General features: G+C 44.5%; 1 protein-coding gene across 3 annotated transcripts in view; it reads right to left on the bottom strand.

Annotated features, from left to right (window-relative positions):
* Positions 1–2,658, bottom strand: part of MAF (MAF bZIP transcription factor) — a 195,920-nt gene extending 193,262 nt beyond the window's left edge. For 2 of the 3 annotated variants that reach the window (XM_054170122.1, XM_054170121.1), the window contains exon 1: positions 781–2,657. In XM_054170122.1, the coding sequence (XP_054026097.1) occupies positions 781–1,856 (1,076 nt within the window). In that variant the 5' untranslated portion in view covers positions 1,857–2,657. Of the gene's footprint in view, positions 1–780 lie in introns of all 3 variants that reach the window. The other variant, XM_054170123.1, reaches the window with a different exon arrangement.
* Positions 2,659–19,536: the final 16,878 nt, after the last annotated feature.

The following is a 19,536-nucleotide window of genomic DNA, read 5'->3' as shown; positions in this document are numbered from 1 at the left end:
CATGAGATGAGTATGGGATTCTAATGGCAGACTAAAGTCTCACGTTTGGCACATTAAGGCCAAAACTCACATGAACACACCGATGGTTGATGCAGGCTTGATTTTGGCAGGTTGATCTAGGCATATCTCTAGTTTTGCACAACAACGCTAAAAACTGATGGAACTCAGCAAGCTGGAGTCTAAAAATTTCACATTGTTTTTGTATTTTTCTCTTTTTTTATTATTTTTATTATTTTTTTATTATTTTTCTTTTTGCAAAGCTCAAATCTCATATGAAGAAGTCAAGATGGCAAAAAAAAAAAATCTGACTTTTTTGGACACAGCAAGCTCAAAAGAAAAAAAACCCTCATGAACTTAAAAATATATATATATATATATATATAATGTGGATGGCAGGTTTCAAAGAAGAGCAAGCTTCATATGAAGAACTGAGTTGGTGGTGAGTTGGATCTTTTAATTTAAAAAAAAGAAAACACACAACAGCAAGCCCCCACAAAAATAAAATAATAACAAAAAAAATAAACAGAAAAGAAACTCATGTAGAACTTGGCCAATGAGGAGCCAGCCCACCTTAAAAAGGAAGGGAAAAAAAAACCAAAAAAAGTAATAATAAAACAAACCCAAAACCCAACTTTGTTTTTAAAGTGTTTTGAGTTTTAAGGGAAAAAAAAAAAAAAAAGTACTAGAAGGTGGCAAGCTGGGTTGTCGCTCTAGCAAAGCCCCCAACAACAACTCACACGGAGAACTTTTAGTTAAGGTGGCAAGGCTGTGGGAACTCACATGAAAAACTCTGGAGAGGAAGGGTTGTCGCTGCTGGATCCGTTTTCTCTGAAGCCATTGCTGACCAGCTTCTCGTATTTTTCCTTGTAGGCGTCCCTCTCCCGGACCAGCCTGGAGATCTCTTGCTTTAGGTGCTCCACTTGCTGCAGCAGCTGGTTCTTCTCCGACTCCAGGACGTGCCGCTGCTGGACCCTCTTGAAGCGGCAGGACTGGGCATAGCCCCTGTTTTTGAGGGTCCTCCTCTTCTGCTTCAGCCGGATCACCTCTTCCTTGCTGACGCCCCGCAGCTGCCGGTTCAGCTCCCGCACCGACATGGTCACCAGCTGCTCGTCGGAGAAGCGGTCGTCGAAGTGGAGGCCGCCGCCGCCGCCGCCGCCGTGGTGCGGGTGGTGCAGCCCCCCGGCGCCGCCGCCGCCGCCACCGCCGCCGCCGCCGGAGCCGGCGGCCGAGGAGGCGGAGGAGGGCGGCGCGCTGCCCGGCGCCGCGGCGTGGGGGTGCCCGCCGCTGCCGCCGCCGCCGCCGTGGTGCGGGTGGTGGTGGTGGTGGTGGTAGTGGGGCGCGCCGCCCTGCGCCGCCGCCGCGGCGATCACCGCCGACACCACGGCGGCCGCCGAGCCCATCTCCTCGGCCGGCACGGAGCCGCCGGCGCCGGCGGCCGCGGCCAGCTGCTGCCCTCTAGCATAGCCATCGAAGGCGCCGGGCAGCGGGTGGTGGCTGCTGTTGATCAGCGCCTCCACCGCGTCCTCGGGGCTGAAGCCCAGCGCCTCCGGGTTGAGCTGCTGCGGGTAGCCCGTCATCCAGTAGTAGTCTTCCAGGTGGGTCTTCTGGTCGGTGCCGGAGCCGGGGCTGGGCGCCGAGAAGCTGGGGGACGGGGGCACCGAGCTGCAGGGCGTGCTCATCGGGGTGGAAGAGAGCGATCCCCCGGCGATCAAGCGGCCGCACTGGCTGATAATGCGATCGGTCTCCACCGGCTCCTTTTTCACTTCAAACTTCATCAGATCGAAGTCATTAACATATTCCATGGCCAGGGGACTGGTGGGCAGGTCGGAGCTGCTCATTGCCAGTTCTGATGCCATCCTTTTGCTGCTGACAGTCCTCCAGAAAGGGTGCGCTCCGGGAGCGAGGGGACTGCTCTGAGTTGCCACCGGGTGAGCCAGCTTGATTTTTGGCGAGCTCTGCTCCGCTCTCTCCTGCCTCTGCCTCTCGCCACGGCCCCTCGCAGCCTCCGCTCCAATTCGCCCCGGCTGCTCTTGCTCCCGCTCCGCGTTATCCTTTGCAGAGTCTCCGCTGCCGCTGATGCATCAGAGCGAGGGGCTCTCGCTATTCGCCTTTTGCATAAAGGGTTGTTTTTTTTTTTTTTTCCTCCTCTCTCCCTCCCTTCTCTCTCTCTCCTCTCTCTCTCTTGCAGCTTGCAAACTGCAGCTGGAAGTGTTAGCTGGTGGTGTTGCGAGTAAATTTTTGGTTGTTGTTCTTGTTGTTGGTTTGTTTTGTTATTTTTAACACTTCATGGTGCCTTTCCTCTGGGCTTTCTCATGCAAAGTGCAGAGCGAGAAGAGAGGTTCATCGGGGGAGGGCGGAGAGAAAAGAGCGAAGGCGAAAAAAAAATATCAAAGTCGATATCGCAACCAAAATAACAATAATAGCTTAGGAAAAAAAAAAAAAAAGAGGGGGAGAGAGGAAAAAAAAACACAACAAAAAAACAAACCTCGACCCCAAAGCTACAGCAAGAAGATGAAAAATATTTTAAAGGTTTCATCCAGCAGGAGAGTTTAAAAGCATTGCAGACTTTATAGCGCTCCTGACGTCAAATGGGAAATTGACTGGGCGGCCGGGCCAATGGGCGGCCGCCATCCCAGCCCTCATTAGCATAATAGTATAGAAACAAGGAAACTTTTCGGAGCTGTCAATCAGAGCCCCATCAGCTGACTGTCAGCTGGGGACGCCTTAACCCCCTCCTGCCCGCCGCCGCCCGCTGCACTCACCGAGTAAGCGGCTGCGGGACGGGGCCGCACCGGGGGCCGCCTTTCCCGCCCCTCTCCTGCCCCTCTCCTCGCGTTCTGCTCCGCTGTCGCGCCGGGACGGCCACGGCCGCCGCTGCTCCCCACGGCCGTGCGCACCTTCTAGCCGAGCGCCCTGCCCCAGGGCGGGGTGCCCGGGAGCTGCCCCGGCTTGGGCGGGCGGTGCGGGCACCTGAAGGCGCGGAGGAGCTCCCTCCGGCCGGGGAGGAGGGGGAGTCGGGAGAGCAGGGCTCGAGCACCAGGCAGCGGCCAGCCGGCAGCGAGGACCCGGCAGCGGGGAGCCAGCGGCGAGGAGTCGGCTGCGCGGCCGCTCGTAGCGCGGGACTCCACTGCACCGGGCGCGGATACCTGCTGCCGTGCCGGTAGCGGCTCACTGGCCCCGCTCCGCTCTCCGCAGCGACCCTGTCATTTATGGATTATTTTTTGTGGGGACGGGGCATCGACTCCTCCATCCCCCTGCGCCAAGAGGTGCGAAAGCCCTGCAAGTTTGCAAGCCCCGCGCCCGTCCCCGCCGCACTTGGCCTGCTGGCCCGAACTAATTAATTTAAGACATTTAGAACTAATTGTATTTACTTTAGCCTCCCCTCTGCTCGCCCCCCCGCTCCCTGTCCGGGTGGGGGCTGGGGCCGGAGCCGGGGGGCGGCGGAGCGGCTGGCGGGCTGGACGCGGAGCGGCGGAGCGGCTCGGTTTAAACCTCGACAGCGCCATCTCTCGTCAAAAGGTCAGTGCCGAGGCAGTCCCCGGCCGGTGCTGAGCCGCTGGAGCCGGGCCGGGCCTTGCCGGGCCCCGCCGGCGGGTGGTGGCCACCCCCACAGCGACCGCTGCTCGCTCCCGGCCCCGGCCCCAGCACTCGGTCCCACTGCACCCGCCGCCCACCGCCGTAGGCCGGGGAAACCCGCAACCTCCGGGGCTGCCAGGCTCGATTTTCCAACCGGGCTTTATGGGAATATCGATAGAATTAAAGTTACTTGTAATTCCGTGATAAATGAGATGTCTCTAGTAAGTAAGATTAAGTGCAGTGCTATAAAGTTGTTTATCTGAAAAGTAATTCTCAGAAACCTGACTTCTGACACTTAGTCATATATTAAACCAGCTTCTTGAACATTGTACTTCAAATCCTCCCTCTCCCTGTGCCTGGTCCCTTCCCCCTCGGAGTCTTCTGTTTGTAACAGCGTGCAGGGTATTAGTTAGTAGGTGCGGGCAAGTCTCTGAGTAATTTTTCACCGACTGAAAAATTTGCAATAGCCAAAGAAATCTGTGTTTAGGAAACAGTACTTGGCTAGTGGATTTACGAATGGGTAACATCTTCTGACTATGCCATTATCAGTGTGAGTGCCAATACTAGCATCTGAAAGTCATACAGCATGTCCTGTTCCTTGCAGCCAAAAAAGGTAGGGCACACTGCAAATTTAGGAAGATAACTGCATCTAGAAATTATCATAGAAGTAAATCCATAAAGCTAAAAAATGCTACCAGCATCATTAACAAAATTGAAATATAGTTCTGCACAGTCCTGAAACACACCCAGAGAGGCACAGAGAGCTGCAGACATCTGCAAGCTTTACTGTATAGATTGCAATTCGTGACAAAGTTAATACAATTTAACTACTCACACGGAATTTCCTGTTTCTTCATATCACATCCCTGGAATCAACAAAACGTCCAGGTTTACAGCATAAATTCCCCCCCAAGAAAGTCCAATCCCTTGTATTTGTTTTTCCCCTGAGTAAGACAGATATGGTACTGTATATCACTTAACATGCTCACCTATGAGAGACATAAAACGTGTGCTAATATTTTTAAATTAAAACGTTAGAGCACTTCAGAATGTACAATTGTAGTATTTCACTTGCCTGGGTGATAGATGGCTGTGGAAATGTGGCTCCAGCCCCATAAAATTCTTTGGATGTGAGAATTCAAAGTGCTACATTTGCAAAGGAGTAAATTTCCCGAGTAAACTCTGAACTCTAGACAAAGAGTATGAAATTGTGTGAGCTAATGGGGACCATCTCTTAATTGATACCAGTGTAAGCAACTGCTGCAAATTAATTGAAACTCTGACCTACCAGAACAGCAAGTTAAATTATTAGTTGTACAGTGTTGTTCTTGTGTGATTGTTACACACAACTGCTGCACCAAAATGTCTCTACTGTTCAGTGCAGCAGAGAAAAAAAAATATTATTAGCAATTTTTGGATAACCTTCAGAAGCAACATTCTCCTCCCTATGCTGTCTAATTCTCATTTTAGTAGTATTTTTCTTTATTATTTGGCTATTCACAATGGGTGTCTAAACATTTACAGTCCTCTATTAACAGTGTTTCTTCCACAACAATCACACACTTTCATTTCAATTAGAGCTATTCAGTCCTCAGTTTTTCCACAATTATCACAGGCCAATTCCCCCAGACTGCTCCCTTTTCCCAGCGCTGCTTGTAACAATCCTGCCCTGAGCCAGGCAGAAGGAAAACTCCAAGGTCCCTCTCACAGCCTCCTGTGCCGGTTTGCTTTTGAGCATCTCTGCTCCACGACGTAGCGTTGGAGCCCTGCTTGCTCCCAGTTTGCTGCTGACCTGGTTCGTAAGGCTTCCAGCTGATGCATATTTATTGTGGGAGAGTTTTCTGACAAATCGTGCAGGGGGCTGTGAAACATTAACTCCAACTACACTTGGATCGCCCTGCACTGGGACAAGCACGCCAGCAGTGTATGCGAGAACTTCCATCGCTGAGGTCTGGGTGCATGTATCTAACACAGAAGATTTAGCAGAAGCAAATGTGCAGGTTATGAGTTATATGGACTGGGAGTGCAATTTGTTATAACTTAAACACGTATCAAGAGCAACACATTAAGCACAGTTGCTGCTCCTTTTGTTTATCTAGTGTCTTATTTTATGGTGCAGAACTAAACAGTGTCTGCTGAATTTAACTATGAAACCAGCCAAATTGATTTCAGAAAGACTTCTTCAGAGTAACAGAGTGATAAGGCATAAACTGCTCCTAGGTGCAGTGCTAGATAAATCCTTTTAACAGTCTTCAGATCAGTTAACAGGGTAAGTAAATCACATATCACTGTTAGCAGATTTATGGGAGAGAATTAATAGAATCAGACGAGATAATCTGGTAGGGATAAAATTGCTGAGGAAACAGTCCTGCCTTATATTGGAGGGTATGAAACAACAGTCTGATTACTGGCAGTCGTTATGGATTGGGGAATTACCAGCTAAATCATCGTAAGAGTAATTCAGCATATATTAATTCTTTTCTCTTTAAACAACTCGCAGATGCAAATAAAAGCCTCTCTCTCTTTGAAGACACATTCTTTATATATTTCTATTGGAAGTAATTTACTGTTTGCGTTACCTGTATTTACTTCATAATTGAACATTTTGCATTCAAATTTATGTAATGCATTATGCTCGAGAATATATTTCTCCCTTATTAGCATAAATAGTCACTTACCTCATGAATTACTAACAAAGTTTATCTGGAAATGTAGGTATATTTTTTTTTATTAAGTGGAACACAAACATATGTACAATAAATTCTGATTTGCCAGCAGTGTTGCAGAAACACAGAACAGCCCTGTGCTGGAGAAGAGGGTAAAGGAGCAGCAGTGAAGAAGCAGAAGCAATTACCACGTGTATATATGCGACAATAATTTCTTCTGTCAATGTTTTGTTTATTTTTAATAAAGAATGAGTGACTCAAGGGTCTGCTTTGGAGGGAGCATATGAAAAAGGATCTCCGCAGTGAGGTTCTTCTCTCGGCACCCCCCAATACTTTCCAATGGCCTTGGCTTAACTAAGGCTGTGCCACTGCAGCCTTTGCTCCAGCTGAGTTCACGCCGTGAATATATGCTGCTCTAAACTGACTTTATCTTTCCCCTAATCCTGTTTTTATGCTTGGCCTTAAATCCAAATAATCAATATAATTTAGGCCCATTCTGCAGTATTAACTCCACCTTATTTATGCAGAGAAAAGCCCAATCCTATTGACTTCAAGAGCTGCAGGATTGAATCCTTGATCCCATTGAAACCAATGACAAAACTGGTATTGATTTCAGTGCAAGTGGGATCGGGTCCCTGACGTTAGCCATTTGTTTATGCCAGAGGGCTGGTGCTACAAGAAATGAAAGACACCAGCAGGTCTGCTGGCAGGAAATCAGGTCTGGCCCCCAAAATTCAAAGGCAAAATTCCCTGTTAACTTGTGGTCCTTCTCCCTTACGCTCAGGTTTTATCATTGTGATTGATACTGCGCGCTAGGATGCTTGTGTATTTTGTCTGGATGCATCAAGCCAGTCCTCCTGGGAGCATTCAGATGAGCGTGTCTATAAATGTGGCGCAGCAAAATGAGCTACTTTTGCCACTCTCGCTTCTCCCAAGCCTGGTACAATCCATTTCTCTGACGACAGTTTTCTGCCCCATACGTATCTGATGCTGCTCTTTTATTTTAAGGCTGAGAAAATCTTCCCTTTAAACTCACGCTGAGCATCAAATTGGACTCCACTTGCAGCTGAACATCTTGGCTGTCTCTTTCTTTCCTCTATCAGCACCAGTATATTTTATGTAGAATTTTCTCCGTTAATGAAACTTGCTTCTCTCTTTTCACTTTCCAGTTTTGCATTAGTGTTACTGAATCCACCAGACTTGCCATGTTTCAAAACTGCAAAAGGAGGCCAATTCTGCACAGACCCTGCATATGCAACATATATTCATTTGTATGGAAAGTTTCTGCTGCTAAATTAGACAAAAAGTATTTCAGAAAGGCAGGCTTAAACACACATCTTGGGTATTTTTGTGTTGCATCTGAGAAGGTTTGTGGTTTAGCCCTAAGAACTGCAAGGTATTAGCAGCTGCTTTGATTTCATTCCCCTGGAAGTGCCTGACAGTCACAAGAGGCAGCATCAGTGCTGAGTGTGTTTGCACTGTGTACTCTGAGTCCAATTGAAGGGACAGCGTTTTAGCAACCAAAATATTTTCTTTCATAAGATGCTAGAAGTATTCCAAATAGCTTTGTATGATCCAGAAACAATTTCCCTCTCTGAAAGGAAGACCGCACTGAGGTGCAAGTGAAAAGCTGCAAGTGACTCCAAAACAGGGCTCAAGGTTGGTGTCACAAGATTTGTGTTGTGCTTATTTCATGATGCATGTCCTAGTTTACTAATTTTCATAAATGGCTGTAAAAAATCAATGAACACATTCTGATGAAAAAAAAAATCTATTTTTATCTAAAAGAAATAAAAAATGAAATTGCAATAAAGATTTTTATCAAGGTTTTATGTTGGAATTTATCATTTATAACTTGGGTCATCACGTTTGATTATATGATGCGCTGCTTGCTCTGAAATTAGCTAAAGAGGGTAAATAAAGAACCTGCTAAAAACTGGTGCTCAAATTAATTTGAAAACTCTGCAGAGGCAGAAAACCAGCATTAGGTAAGGGAGGAGAATAAAGCAATTGCTTTAATGGTACCTATCTGAGCTGTCCTGATAATGTCCTGCGATATGCATGCTGCTTTTGTATCTATTTTAGCTCAGGGAAGGAAAAAAAAAAATCATTGCTGCTTTTCTGCCTTCTGCTCTGCATTAAGTTGTTTCAGCAGTAAGGAACGGGTGCAGTGGCAGCATGAAAAAATAAGTGAATTTTACGTGCTATCTCCTTCTTAAAGTCACCCGTCAGTAAGCGGTGAGGAGGGCACAATTCTGACGTGATGTTTTGATGTGCAGCTGTGAAGGCTGAGACAGCCTTTATTAGAAGTTATGAACTTCAGTAAATTTTAAACAAATCCCTGATTTAATGTCTTGAAGCACGAGATGGCACAGACTCATTAATTTTTGGTGATAAACTGTGCTGCATGCGATGGGCTGGGCGCCATGCTCTGGGCTTACTCAGTGTAAACAGTAAAATACGATAACTACTTCAAGTAACTGACGGGGTCTTTAGCAACACAAGGTTCTTGGCTTACATGACCTAAAAAGGTTCATTATAACAGAGGAGGGCTGGCGTCGAGCCCTCCCCGGCTCTCACAGCTCTCTTTGCAGGGAGGGTCACTCTCGGCCCAGGGAGTGAGGTGTAAAGTGAAGCCAGTTCCAAGCAGCAGCTTTTCCCCTGCTGTGTGCTCGGGTGGTGCTGATAGAAATGGCTACGGGAGGTGCAAGGGGAGAGAGAGCAGGTCCAAAAGGCTTTGCAAGGTAGCAGGAAGGAAAGACATTGAAACTAAAGAGAGATGAGGGGCTGACAACTGTTGCATGGAGGAGAAGTGAGCTCCAAGCCTTGCATCTCCATGGCATTACCTACGTCTCTCTCCCTGTCCATCTCTGGAGTAGGTAGAATGCTTGCCCACATGACAGAGATGCCTCTGACATGAGGAGAGCTGCAGGATGAGGGGTGGTTACGAGTGCGATGTATTACAAGTCAAAACCCCAGATGAGCTGTACATATAGGAGCACACAGGGATCTTACATTACCTCCAACCTTTAATTATCTGCCTCAATCTGGCCTAACCTGCTTATCTTCTGAGCATTACTCATCAAGCTCTGGCAGGAGGAGGTGTCAATGAATACAGGACAGATTTGGAGACAACACCTTTGCCAGCTGAACTGGCAGGAGTTGAGACTCAATCATGGGCAGAAATTGAGGGTGGTAGGGCTATTTCCCCCTTCCAAGCCTGTCCCTCCACAATGGATCCAGCTGATTATATCTCAGTCAAGGGGAGCTAGCTGCCCTCTCAACTTTCCCCCTCTCATTCCCCAAATTCAACAGCCCAACTCCACCTATGGCTGGCGACCACCAGGTTTGATCCCTGTGGCAGAAGCTTGGCTGCTGGAGCTGTCTTCTTGACTGCGGAGATATAGCAGCATCTGTCAGAAAATCTATGTGAAAACAGTACCGGTGCCAGCAAATGGAAACTGTAGCTTTCTAATCAGCTACATTTGATTTGGTTTGATATATTTAACTTCTCATTTTTTCTCCTGCTATTGGCAAATGTGTTATTCTTCCCCAGAAATGAAAACAACCTGCAATTTACTGGGTTGCCTTACAGAGTCTTGGTGCAAAGAAATGTATGTCTCGATGACATGTGATATTTATCAGTGTCATTAATTGTCTTCACCAAGCAAGGGATGGAAAGTCTTATACCCCATTTTTTCCCTCCTACTCCATTAGAATTAGTTCACTGTTACAGAACTGCTGGGCAGATCCAGTTCAGATTTGTCTCCATCCGGAGTCTGGGTCATACAGAAACTGTAATCCTTAACTAAAAGGAAATGATAAAAATACCCATGAAATTAATTTTCACACCTGCACTTAGAATTAATAATGGCAACCAGAGTGGCATCCTGTTTCAGCTCCCTTGAGGTGACTAACAGTCCTGGTCATTAATATAATCCCAACCACCAGAGGAATTCACTGTCTGAGGGATCTACCATGAAAAACAAATGATCCCCAGAGCTATGCCTGCACAATGGGAATGGCTTTAGTCATGTATTAGTCATTTTATCACAAGATTGTATTTTTGCACTGGGAGGTTTGTACTCTGATATTAAAAGAGAAGAGAAGAGGAGAGAAGAGAACAACAGCATTTGACTTGGTAATTTGCACACAGGGTTTGATTACGTTTGAGCTTCCTCGCTTTAGAAGGATGTGTGTAAATGACTAAGAGCAATAAATGAAGTCTTCTATGTGTGAGGCTTTCTCATGCAAAGTTCACACGCATTTATTACTGTCTGTGCTTAGCATCAGTCCTGCATATATCTGTGGGTGATGCTTGTAGTTCATCTTGATAAGGGAGTGGTCTGTTGCTAAAATGCTGCTTGAATTTTCCCCCGATTCTGCTTCTCTCCCTTAATTGCAAGGGATGAAATGTGTCAAGTGTCTGCTTCACTCAGCTGGGAATCACGGCCCTGCCTCTGCAATTTCCCAGCCTTCAAAGATGACATGCAGCTAGCAAACTAGAAAGCTAAGCGACTGCATGGTGGCTCTGAACTGCCTTCAAAAGGCGTTTGCTTCTAAGCAGCGGAGCAGCAGCAGTACTTCAAGCAGGGCGCAGAATAGATGTGCACTTGAGTCCTTTTGCAGCACCGTCTCTCAGAAGGAATTTCTCTAATTATGTTTATTTAATCCTGCCCTAATGGCCACATGTGATATGCTCTGAGGGCCCAAAATGCAACTACTGATTTCAGCTTTATTCTTCTCTGCTCTCAAGACCAACCTGGCTCGTGAAAAGCAAACCACCACTGCCCATGCACCAGGAGCCATCTGCACAGCGTGTGAGCACATTTCTACAACTGCTTGTACTCACACCATAAAGAAGATGGGCTGTTGCCTCTCCTTAATGTAAAGCCTGACACATTTTTGAAGACAATACACACCTATCACATCCTCCCTCAATTTATTGTTCTGGGAAACAGTAATAGCCTCATGGTGCTACTGGAGAGATCTTTCCCTCCTGAAGCTGTTTAGTTCCACATTTACTATGTCACACAAAGGAGCTTAAAGGTCTTCAGCAATGGTGGATCTTTTTTATTTGCACAGCACAGGAATTAAAGTGAGAGAGAACTGGAGATACAGACCTGTCTCCCTGTAATTTGTACATAGATGTCAGCCACAGCTTTTTCCTCTCCATTTAGAGCAGTTACTAGGATCAGTTACTGCGAATGTAGCTTGCATTATTCCCTGCAGAGCAGAACCAGGTAGGGCAGTTTCTCTTTTTATTCCATCTGTCCCCTCTACAGATTTACACCTTTTATAGCTGTTAAGGTAACTACCCAACTACTTAGAAACTGGCCTCGTGTAGTGGCAGGATAGCACTTTGTGGTGCTAGTTTAGCTCCAGCAGGTTTAGATTCCATCCCCTGCAGTCTCTTCTAAGAGGAATTTATCTTTTTATCTGCCTGAAATTCAAGGTTCAGCCTCAGGTTGATTCCAGCAGCACTTGGCTATGTCCTTTGCAGGTGATGATCCAAAATCAAGCACTAGGCGACACTAATAAGAGGGGTGATACACCATAAGGTTTCTATAATTTCCCAGGTGACTCAAATATCTTGCTATTAGTAAATCTACCCTTGAAATTTTAAAGGAAAGGTATCCATCATGCCACATTATTCATGTAGTCACAAGCAGAGCTGGGAATACAAGGCTGCCTGTAGCTGGATGGGCACTGTCACATTGAAGAATCAGGATAGCAACACCTTCATACTGCCAAAATTAAACAGGCCAGTGCAAAAACTTGCACTTAACTCCACAGAAGTCATGAAGTGCCTTGAGTTGTATGGGTCAAGCCACCACACATAAACCCTGGTGTTTGCTCCATAACGTTCCTGGTATTGGGGGTGGAGGGGTGGAATGCACCTCCCTGTCAATCCATTCCAGCAGTTACCAGCTGCAAGGATTAATTTTTAACCTCTTTTTTATTTTCCAGGGCTCAGGCAGATGAATAAACACTTCACACCAAACCTCAGCTGGGCAAACTGTCCTTAGATCAGTGGAGGTGACAGTTCCTGAGGGTCTGTCCTTTCATTTCCCAGGAGCACCCTTCTTGAGGGAGGATTTTTCTGCCTGCATAGAAATTTCATCCTGACAGCTTGCCAGAAACCCGATGTGAATTCCTGCGATGCCTATTTCCAGCAAAGGTGCTGCAAAGCTGCAGCTACCATAGCAGAGTAGAGCTGCTACAGGATTTCCTCATGGAAAAAAATTCAGTTTTAGGCTTCTTGTGGCTTCTCTGAAAGATAACTAAACTTTACATACATCACTATCTGGAACTTGATCTTGGGGTCAGAAGTACAAGCATGTAAAGATCCTGCATAGGTGGGAATGACTCGTAACTCCCCCCTCTTCATCTTTCCTGTCACCTGCTTTTAACAATACCCAGGTTTGGAGACAGTCATCTTCCTCCTTTAGACTCAAGTGGCAGCTGGCAGGGTTTGAAACATGGTGTCCAATCAGGAGCATTAGCTTCTTCATAATTTTAAATGCAAAATAAAATGTGGTTGAAGCCTACCATGGTTTAATTTCCTGAAGGGCAGATCTGCACACCCAAGCTGGGCATCTAAAAGCCAAGCCCCACTAACACTGCCACCCAGACTGAAAGCCTGGTGACTAGAACTTAGCAGGTAAATATCTTTGGTTAGTTAGCAGATAACTATTTGTTGATGCCACACAAGAATTTTGCCTCAGCTGAGGCCAAATAAAAGCAGAGGAAGTTTTTCAGTGTTCAGTCCTTCATTTGGGAATTTCAACTAATAACTCTCTGTCCCTCCTCTGTTTCACAAGTCCCCTAACTAATATAGTGGGATGTGTGAGAATATTATTATAACTCAAGGCCAGAGCTGAAAAGTCCACATCCAAACTTCTTCAGAGGCTTGAAGTGGTTGGGTCAAGGGCAAAATTGCAAAAATAAAGACAAGATGTGGGAGACTTGGACCAAGGAGGGAACACCCGTTGCATATCAATGCTCTTCAGCATCAGCAGCCAGGTAGTAGTGAACAGATAGAAGAAAGCACTTGGCACATCAGTCTCTTCTGGTTAGGATCATCAACATGCTTCCAATATAAGAAGACAGCAAAATAATATCACAATATGCATCATCCTGGACATGTGTAGCACTTGCTCTAACCAGAAAGCCCAGCAGAAAGCTCAGGAGTGGGACATCACTTAGGTGATTAGGCTGAGCAAGACTAAGAGGGAATGAATTGTACCTGGTACTGAATTTTACCTGATTTTAGGTATTCTTTCCTCATAATTCATACAGACAATTACCTATATTTCTGGAAAATATAAGAGCTCTGTTCCCTACTTAGGCAACCAATCCTACATAAAGCATATGCTATAGAAGTTTAATGAAACTTTTCCATTAAGGCAAGATACAGACTATCCTAAGTCCTTCCTGCCCTGCAGAAGAACAAGCACCAGCTTTCCTTTCCCATGTGTCCAGTCCTGTGCAACTCAAGGACCCCATGGTAAACATCACATCTGTAATGTAGAACAATTCAAGTCATTCCCATGACAGCTGAGCCTGGCTCATTTAGGAAGAGCGTGCAGCGAATGTTGTATCAAGCCTGTGATGATCTGACAGTTTTAGGAATAAACCTTTCAAAGAAGAGAAGACATTGATAAAAAAAACTGAGGTGCCACAGAAAAGGCCAGATGTTCAACTTTTAGGTCTTTACAGGGCATGCAAATTTTGTCTTATGACTGAATGTGCATATTACCCATTGATGTGATCACTTATGCATCCAGCTCATCATCTGAATACGCAAATATCTTATCTTCTGCAGCAACCATACTCAGAATTTAATGCAAAATTCATTCTTTTTGAAAATCAGTCCCTTAGAACACAATGGTAAATCATGCACGATGAAGTGATACGAAGAGAAATGCTGCAGCCTTCTTTTCTCTAGAAAAATGACTCCACCTTCATGCTGAAAGCCACAATTATTATTTCTACATATTCACACTGTGTTACTGCTCAGTGGCTCACATCATTGATTGGGTCCATTATGCTAAATTCTAGAATGCCCAAAGAGCTAAATATAAAGCAGGAGACAACAGGTACAAAAATAGACATGGACCACAAGGTAACCATGAGCCACGGCAACACCCCACAGTAGATTTGTCTTCTGAGGCACAGTTAAGCAGAGCTGGGGTGAGTCAGTACATAACAGGAGATCACAAAGCATGAAAAGGTAGTGGTGGCGCTCACATCACTGAATTATCATCATTAAAATAATTATCCTGCCTTGTGTTAGATGACATGGTAGCTTTCATGTAACTGGTGATTGAATGGCATGCACAAATTAGGGTTCTGACCCCTAATGGATGAAATTACTTGTCTTCCTTTTTATTTTTTCCCCTCTTAACAAGGTAAGACCAGTCTCCCAGGAACAGCCAGTTCTCAGCTCTGTCATGGCAGTTTGCCTTGCCCATCATTTCCTGGCAGACCCAACCACTCTTGGGTCCCTTGCTTGTTTCTTTTCCAGCCACACAACATTTGTAGTTATTGGGTTTGAACAAACAGAGCAAATTGAATTGTGGATTATAGGTAATATAATGCAATGTAATAATATAATATACATGAAATGCACTTTGCATTTGTATATCAGCTTCTTAGCAGGCAGTACTGACCTTAACAAGAATTGCTTAGAATCCCATCTCCAGACACCAGCATCTGTAAGTCTCTTTGGTACAGCAATATACTTTCCATTCATATTATGACCCACTGTATTTAGCTGTTCCCTCATACACAATGACAGATGTATGTAAGAGATGTAGGAAAGCAAACCTGCCTCGATTATCAGTCTCCAAAATTAATCCTTACTTAGAAAGACAAAATACTCTTTCCCCTTACTAGGAATGCCCAAGCTATATTATGTACACAGATAGCATGCCTGTAGTTTTGGTGCCATAAAGCATAAATCATAATGTAACCCTCTGCACATAGCCTCTCTGCACTGAACTGCGGTGCCACGTTCCCTGAGGTCCTCCTCCTTGGAAACCAGTGAGCAGAACTGGAGGGGGTGGTGAGAAGGACTGTGCCGCTCCTAGGGCTGACCTTTGCCCCTGCCACCCCACATCATTTCTGCACACATGAAACTGGGAAGAAACTGGGGTGAAATCTGCATGTGTTTTTTCAGGTGATGTCAATGCAGCGCTCGGTTTTCTCTTTCTTGAAGGGCTATAGGAATTCTGGATACATGTCAGCTCTGTGATCCCCTGTGCAGAAGGGAAAAGGATTTTTAATGAAAACCAGCTTCAGCTGTGAATATTTAATACAGTGCCCAACTGGTAACAGGATGATAAAGTTTTGATAGGCCTGGTATTGGCTTTCATTTTTTTAAGGGGGAACTCCTCTCTCACGAACGGAAAAAGCATTTTTAATGCCAACATCAATATAAAGTGCTGCTGGGACTTTTATATCATTTCAATATCAGGCCTGTGTTCAAGGAGCAAAAATAAATGCAATGTTCACAACCATTTGATATTATAGCTGAATAGCTTTCAGCAAACTCTTCCCATGTTTTTATGCCCAAAGTGTGATTTGGAGGTTGGGGATGGAAAAAATGAGGGAACTGGAGGGGAGGAGAAGCTTTTTGTTAATTTATAGATGCTAGCTGAAATATTTAAGAGCACTCATCCAGTGTCACAACGTGGTGCACAGACCAGGTTATTTTGCAAATAGCAGAATTCCTTCTTTTTTCCCCTCCTTCTCTTTCTGGCAGCATCAATAAATTTGTTTGATACACTTTAAGTGTTTAATTAAAACATTATGTTAGCATATTTACTGTAAGTGATAGAAACATTTTGGAGGTGGTCTTAAAAGCAAATGGTGGCTCTGAAATTGCTAGACATGCACTAGTAAATCAGATACAAAGTCCATAAATTGGAACAATTCTCTTTCAGGCCTGTGCCATTTCACAGATATTAAAGCTGCTTAATTTAATTCCTCAGTAATGTGGAATGTGTACAGCAGCTGATGTGACTTCTTCAGACTGATTGTTTAAGGTCATATAAACTCAGGCCTACAGAGCACAGGATAGAAATTCCCTCTTATATTAATACTGTTTATAATTCAGTTCTCCTTCAATCCCTTAATCAGAAAAGAAATGTTTATTGTGTGATATTGCTATAAAAGAAGTAGGAATGGTAATGAGTATTTGAAAACGTAGGAAAAAAACATACACTAAGTCACAGCTACTGGTACCAACTGTCTCCTCTCTTTAAGCAGGTTTGTTCAACTTAAAAGGAAGAGTTGTTTTTAATGCAAAGCAGTCACTTTTATATATGGAATGAGGCTCTGTTTTGTAAAGTACAAAAGAGAAGTCAAAGCTACAATAAACTGCTCCCTGCATACGACTTTGTTGCTCAGCAAGTAACACTGCCCCACATTTACTAGAGGAAATCTATACCCAGCTGAAGTCAAAGGGACTTTTGCTGCTTCCTCATGTTAGAAAGGCCCACACTTTTAGGAATTGCATAGGCAGCATCTTTAGCAATATACAAGGGATAGTGTCTGCTACTCCTCTGCTGTTTTAATACCTGCATTCAAAACACAATAGTAATAAAAGCTTCAGAACAAATTATTACGATTGGCTTCTTTGCCTACGTTGGAAATCTTTACTGAATCAAATTAATACAGAATATAAATATCACAATTAGATTTCAGCAAGATGAGCAAATAATGAATCTTTCTTTTTCAGCTAAGAAAGTAGATTTTCTTGAGAAATCTCTGAGTCAGCATTTCTTGCAAGATGAACCTTCTTTCCCCTTCCCCCAACAATGTCAATAGCTGAGAAGTCAATGATTTCCAAGGATGTCACGGATAACTTGCAATAGGGAAGGTAAAAGTTCACCCATTTTGATGTGTACATAACCTATTTCAGTCATCTTTAACAATATGTAACATGAAATTCTTAGCATGGAAAACCTGACTAAATGGCCTGTCCCCTACTCATAAAAAAAGCTGTGTGACAAGTTTGTCCCAGGATGCATAAGAAAAATTAGCTCCGTCAGAAGCCTGAGTTTGGAGGCGCAGAAGCTTCTCATGAAGGCTTCTGTTGTAGAAGCCACTGGCTAGACAGTTTCTTGACATGAGGGTTCCCCTGGGCTGTGGATACTTATCACAAAATCTTTGAATTGTTAGGGTTGGAAGGGACCTCAATCATCATCCAGTTCCAGCCCCGCTGCCATGGGCAGGGACACCTCACACTAGATCAGGTTGCCCAGAGCCACATCCAGCCTGGCCTTAAAAACCTCTAGGGATGAGGCTTCCACCACCTCCCTGGGCAACCTGTTCCAGTGTCTCACCACCCTCATGCTGAAGAGCTTCTTCCTAACACCCAATCTGAATCTACCCAATTCTACTTTCTTCTTTTTATTATACTTCTTTTTATTCTCGGTAGTGTCTAGTACCGTGGAATCCTGACTCATGGCTGAGATCAATGCCATGCAACCTATAAAGCAGCAGTGCATAACACATGCTGATGTTGGTGACATCAGAGAAGCGTGTTGGTGAAAATGATACTGCCATCCTCAGTGGTTTTTTTAATTCATATCTGCTCTCTTTACTGATGAAACCACGTTTTTACCACCAGCATGAGGTAGAATGGATTTTTATCTCTCATGCATCAACAGAGTTATCAGCACGTTCTAATTACACTGTGTTGTGAGAAGCAGCAAGAACACAGCTGGATTTTCCAATTCCAGATCTGAGGTGTCTACAAGGCAGATATTTAAGAAAATAACTAGATACTGAGGCTCATTAGACCATGGAGCATTTAAACTAGGGTTGAATTTGTCTCATGAACTCTGTCCTGTGTGGTCAAATTCCAACTGCATGTCTGCCTGCCCTACTATTAATCACTTTTTGGATTACGAGACAAAAATCACCTCTCCAACATTCTTAAGCAAATGTGTGTTTTTTCCATAAACAAACAAAGAAATCAAAACTATTAGTCTTAACTTGTTGATTTGTCCAAGTTATCTCATCCCAGATCTAATGACTGTCCCAAATACTACCAAGAAAAATTCTGTGAACAGCTGCACCTCTTTTAAACTGTTCTTCAGTCATATATTGCACTCCTTGCAGTCTTCAGTGGTTTAAGAGAGTAGCAAAGAAGCAAAGTGTGGGCAATCTCATCCATCTCCACTTGACCTATTTTAGATTCTCCTAACTGTCTAAAGAAACAGAGAAACCAACTGTTGCCATATACAGCGAGTCCTTCATTAATAACCTCTGACAAAACCCTCTCAAGCATCAGAGCTGTTTTCAGCAGAAATTTCTGATGCATACTGGAGTCATTTTCAGGAGAAATTAACTGGGGGCACTGGAGTCATTTATACCACTACTTCTGAAAGGAAGAGTACTTGCTTCTGTGTTTATCATAAAGAGCATTGATAATTGAAAAAAAAGCAACAAACCAAACCAACAACTGAGACAACTCAGACTATGGCCAGTTCAAGTATGATCATTACACTTTATGCAAAGAAAAAAAAACTCAAACCATGTAGTATCAACTACTAGTCCAAGCAGAGTTATGAAGTACCTGCATTGGACAAGTATCATAAAGTGCATTCACAAAGTCAAGATCATTCCTAGCTGCTGTGAATTCTATTCATGTCTAGGCATTAAGACCTTCCTCACATCTGTCATAGGTTAAAATGCTCTACTTAAGCATCCATATTCGTATATAACTGAGCACATCAGTCCTCAAGGTAAGCTCAAGGCCCTCGGGATTCTTTTCCTCCCCCACCCCTTTCTTTTTCATATGTGGAAAACTACATTTTTACACAGTTTTGATATTTCATAATATAGTTTGTGACAGGGCTATTTCACCACTGACTAACGTGGGCTGCGGTGTCATCACAAAGTCCCTCACACCGTGTCACTGCGAGTCTATGGAGAAGACATCAAGATGTCAACATATTCCGTAAGGGGAAAGAGTGTCAGTGCAAGTCTACAGAGACACGGTGGGAAGTGAAGAGGAAGCAAAATGAAATTGTATCTGTGGTTGTACAGCGCTGCCAGACACAGACACGCTCAACCCAGAAGCCTTTGAAGGAGGCTGTGCAGTACTCGGGAGGAAGCAGCCAGGTAATTATGATATTTTCAAGCGCTGAAATACTTCATCTCTAACCAGAAGTCTCATTGTAAGTGATTGGGAAATGATACAGTGGTGTGTGCCAAGTAAAAGGACAGATGAACAGCTCTCCTGGGATGTGTGTTGTTATTCTCCTAACCACCCTCT

This window comes from Dryobates pubescens, chromosome 19 (assembly GCF_014839835.1).
Source record: "Dryobates pubescens isolate bDryPub1 chromosome 19, bDryPub1.pri, whole genome shotgun sequence".
In the NCBI taxonomy this organism is placed as follows: Eukaryota; Metazoa; Chordata; class Aves; order Piciformes; family Picidae; genus Dryobates; species Dryobates pubescens.
This window is presented reverse-complemented; position numbering and strand designations above follow the sequence as displayed.